The sequence below is a fragment of the Halyomorpha halys genome, unplaced genomic scaffold (genome assembly GCF_000696795.3).
Source record: "Halyomorpha halys isolate HHAL.00 unplaced genomic scaffold, Hhal_1.1 Scaffold3567.1, whole genome shotgun sequence".
Lineage (NCBI taxonomy): Eukaryota > Metazoa > Arthropoda > Insecta > Hemiptera > Pentatomidae > Halyomorpha > Halyomorpha halys.
The window spans coordinates 5096-9614 of NW_027108148.1; the positions used below are offsets into that span (position 1 = coordinate 5096).

Below are 4519 nucleotides of genomic sequence, written 5' to 3' on the forward strand. Positions count from 1 at the left end.
CATTGCGCTCTGCAAATATCCACGGTAAGACATGATCCTTATATATTTAATTAACTATATTCTCTAACCATCTACTCTAGCTATATAGAATCTCGCAGTGTAACCCTCTTTCTGCTATCTTTGTAGTAATTAGACATCATATTACCCATAAATATTAACATTTCTTGTTTAGTTGTGTTGTAGTGTAAACAAGAATTAAGCATTCTTTCCTTTGATTTCGATTTTATTATCCAGATTTTTTCTAGATATACTTCTTTTAATGTTAGGGGAAAAAAGAGTTAAATTTTATCTGTCTTCTTTGATTTTATCTTTCTACTAAAGACGATAAGGAAATAAAATCTTTAACTCTAAAATTAACAATTCAACGTAGCCTTCTCTACAGACCACTATCCACTGAGATCAGTCGGAATGGTGCAGTATGTGTGGTTGCTTAGAGATTAGACCAGGTTGGAGTTATGATTTATTAGTTCAAGTAATGAAGTACTTAAAGCACTAAAAAAAAAAAAATTATTATAATTGGTCTGTTAATGATATTTTGTAAAAACATGTGGTGTATTAAAAGATAAAAGAATCTAGGTTCCATAAAAATTCCTTTGCAGGTAAAAGTTCTTTTTTCTGGAGGCGGGGTAATATGGCCATGGAAAATTAGGAAGAAATGATATTTGCGTGGTCTATAAGGCCTATAATATATCGTGTCTTAAAAAAAAAATTTAATATTACAATATTTCAAAAGAATAATTTATAATTATTAAATAAATAAAATATGAATTTTTACTAACAAAATATATACATTTTCATGTATTATCGATATAACATTGATTGTCGTGCAACAATACACCTTTTGGCAGTAAGTATCTCTCTGCAACATACACGGTTTATTTTTGTGCCCCTTTCTTCATGATGTTCCAGTTCTGGATCTTGTTCAGTTTTCCTTCGGATGGTTGGGTCTTGAACTTTTTCTTGCATGGCGAATTTGGATGTTTCCATTCCATATTCTTCCGTTTACTCTCTGGCTTGTAATGATGGATCATTATTTTATTTCCAGTAATAATCCTGTCTAAGATGTTGTCCCTTTTGTTACCATAGCGATTCTAATGTTTTTGGAAGGTGTCAAAGCGCGTTTGTTCATGCAACTGTGAGAGTTGTTTTGGGACCCATCTTGCACAAACTTTATGAAACCCAAGTCTATGTTAGATGATTTCATAGGCAGAACCGTGACTTGTAAAACCGTGAATTTGTAAACGATGTGCCACTTTGTCAATAGTTACTTGTCTGAATAAGTGCACCATTTCACGTGAACGCTCAATGTTTTCTTCATATGTGGAGGTAAACAGTCGTCCGGCTCCTTTATCGTGCTTAACATTTGAGTGACCTTTTTGAATTTTTAAATCGATTCGTAGACTCTCCGTTTTGTCAAAATACTATACCGAAAATCTTTGATTAATTTCAGCCCCTGATATGCCTTCTGATCACAAAAATTGGATCACTGAACATTGCTCTTCTTTGGTGCAAATAGAAAGTGGAGCAGTCATGATTTACATCATGACAGCGATAATGAAACTAACCTAGAAGCTTCAAACTTGCATAAACATAATGACAAATAGACAAAGCATGGGTCATCAACGCGAAACGACAATGCTACTAACATTAACAAAGTATAACTAAATTGCGGATAAATATTGACACCCTCGTATTTTGAAAATTTGGCATTTAAGTACTATAATATCATTTCACTTAAATACCTCGCTGACATTACAGAATATTTGATTATTCATTAGCATACCAAATTTAAACAAAATCTTAAAAGTCATTTTCGAGAAAGTTGAAAAAATTCTATAAAGTGGCAATTGCGGTCAGTCAATTTATTGAAGAAGTGCTGACACACCCCAGCCATGTACCAGCTTTAATGAATAATTTCAGTTTAGTACGACTTTTTATTTTTGAGCTAGGCCAACCACAGACCCACATTCTTGTAAGTCTTGGTTATTTGAACTCAAGTATTCTCAAAACGTGTAATTCCATTGAAAAATTGATTTAAAATTTTTTTTATCATTAAATACCATTGACCTTATTATAAACAAATGATGCTATGCCACAGTGCTATCCTTGCCCACAGTGTACCATTCTTAACTCCTTAAAATTTCTTTGGGCTAAAAGGATAAAAACATATTTGCCAGGATATATGTATTTCTATTGTGTGTAAGTTAAAGTACTTAGGAAAGTAAGATTAAGTAAGAAATAGACACTAAGTGAACACTGAATGCTTGAATAATACTGTCTTTTATTTTACCTTCCATATGGGTTATCATCTGATATTATAATGGTTGTTTGATGATAGTCCTATACACTACATATTCCTCATTCCTTCCGATTGTTCCTTCTTTCTGTGGTCCACGAGACACCCAAGGACCTTAATTTTTTTAGTCTTCTCCCATAGTCATCCCTATCAAAAGTCTTGATCTGTTATTTTCTGTCTCTTAGTTTCTTCCCTCATCTGTTTGATGTACCCTCTCTTGTATCCTCTCATTTTATAAAAGATTTCTTTATTTAATCTCTTTGGGTGCATCCTCACCGTTTATCTGTAGAACCTTAATCTTCTTATTCTTGTGTCTGTTTCCAAGTCATTTACATCTTTGTATATTTCGTTATTCGGTCTCAACCTTCTTATGGCCTTCCTGTGTCTTCTTTGGGCCATGTATTCTTCTTTCTACCCTAACATTAACATCCTAACTTCTTTCTATCTAATATTTTCCTTAGGCTGGGGAAGGAAGGGGTTTCCATTCCGTACAGTATCATATCTTATTTTTGCATTTGTTGACAGGCTCCTTTTATTATATAAATTGCTTGTTGCAAAGCTTAGTCATTCCAATTTAGTTATTTTTTCTTTCTCTGACCCATTGTTACATATAATTTCCCCCAGGTACTTGAAGTTATTTGTTACTTTAATTCTCCCATACATTGTCTCTACTATTTTCTTTTGAAAGTTTCTATCTGTTGTCATTAATTCCGTTTTCTCAAACGATATCTGTAAACCTGTCTTTTCAGCTATTTCCTTTAAAGTGTTCAACTGCTCTATTGCTTAGCTTGGAGTCTCCACCATAAGGATTAGATCGTCTGCCAGGCATCTAGCTTTGATGTGCTTGTTTTTAGTCCCTATTGTTGGACCAGCGTCGTTACCCTTCCACATTTCCTTCATGATTTTGTCTAGGACTATGTTAAACAGTATCGAGAAGAGGCTATCCCTCTGTTTGTGTCCTGTTCTTATTTGGAACGGCTTACTGATGGATCCCTGAAACTTAGTGGTTGGTCAATTGACTTCTGAAACTGATGGACCCTTGATTCTGTGTGTGTCAGTGTTAGCTCTATTAGCCTCCTTGTCTTTCCATCCACTTCATACTCCTCCAACGTTTCCAGCAGTGTTTTTCTGTCTACCGAGTCATATGCCTTTCTGAAGTCAGCAAAAGAGATGTAGAGGTTTTTCTTTGCTTTTGATTTGTAGTAATCTATTGACAGTTTTAGGCTCATAATTTGCTCTTGGCACGATCTACCTTACCTGAAGCCTCCTTGATATGCTCCTATTTGTGGGTAAGGCCTGTTAAATAGCGCTTTTGAGAAAATCTTATAACTGACAGATAGGAGGGAAATTCCTCTGTAGTTGTTAGTATCCATCTTTGATTTTTTATGCAGGGGAGGATGTATTAAAGGCGGTTTTCCATTCTGTTGGTATTTTTTCTCCTATCCGAATATCGATCATTAGTTCCGTGATTCTTTCTCTGAAATCATCTCCTGTTAATTTCCACATTTCTGATATTATCTCATCTTCCCCTGGTGCTTAGTTGTTCTTTAGTGCTGCTATAATATCGTCTATTTCTTCATCATCTGGTGGATCTGAGTCAACTTTTTGAGTAGTATTTCTTTGGGCTCCTTACAGTCGAGTTGATTTCAAAATACTCAGCTAAGAAATTACTGGTTTCTTTACTAGTTTGTGCCAGTGTCCCATCTTCCCTTTTCAGTACTATACCAGTGGTAGTGTACCGTTTTATTCTTTTTTTGAAAGCTTTGTAGAATAGTCTCGTGTCATTCTTTCTAAAATTTTCTTCCATCTCTTCTAACTATTTATTGAACAATTCTCTTCTCTTTCTTCTTAGTACTTTTTGAGTTATTTTTCTTTCCTGACCATATTTCTGGTATCTTTCTGCTGGTTTTTTTTGGTCCCAGTTCTTCCATACTTTCAATCTATTGCTTCTTTATACTCTACATCCCACCATTCATTCCTCTTGTTTGTCTCTGGGGGAGGGGGGCTAACCTTTCTTAAGTTCCATCATATTCTTTGTAACTTCTTCTCAGTTTTGTGGTATTTCTAGACTTTCCCTATACATCTATCCTTTTTCTTTACAGGATCCTGTACATATATTGTTATATTAAAAATAAATACAAGGAAATAGAATAGTTTTTATTTATTCTCACATCTAAAGTATTGCTTTGAAGCTGACCAGGTCTAGATGAAAAGATTAAATAT

The 4519-nt window shown here is 34.3% G+C and overlaps 1 protein-coding gene across 1 annotated transcript in view; it reads left to right on the forward strand.

Annotated features, from left to right (window-relative positions):
- The window catches only part of LOC136795566 (putative ankyrin repeat protein RF_0381), a gene marked incomplete at its 5' end in the record, with an annotated part of 2171 nt that extends 655 nt beyond the window's left edge, over nucleotides 1–1516 (forward strand). The window contains one exon of the mRNA XM_067046547.1: nucleotides 1451–1516. Coding sequence (XP_066902648.1) covers nucleotides 1451–1516 — 66 coding nt within the window. The remainder of the gene's footprint in view (nucleotides 1–1450) is intronic.
- Nucleotides 1517–4519: the final 3003 nt, after the last annotated feature.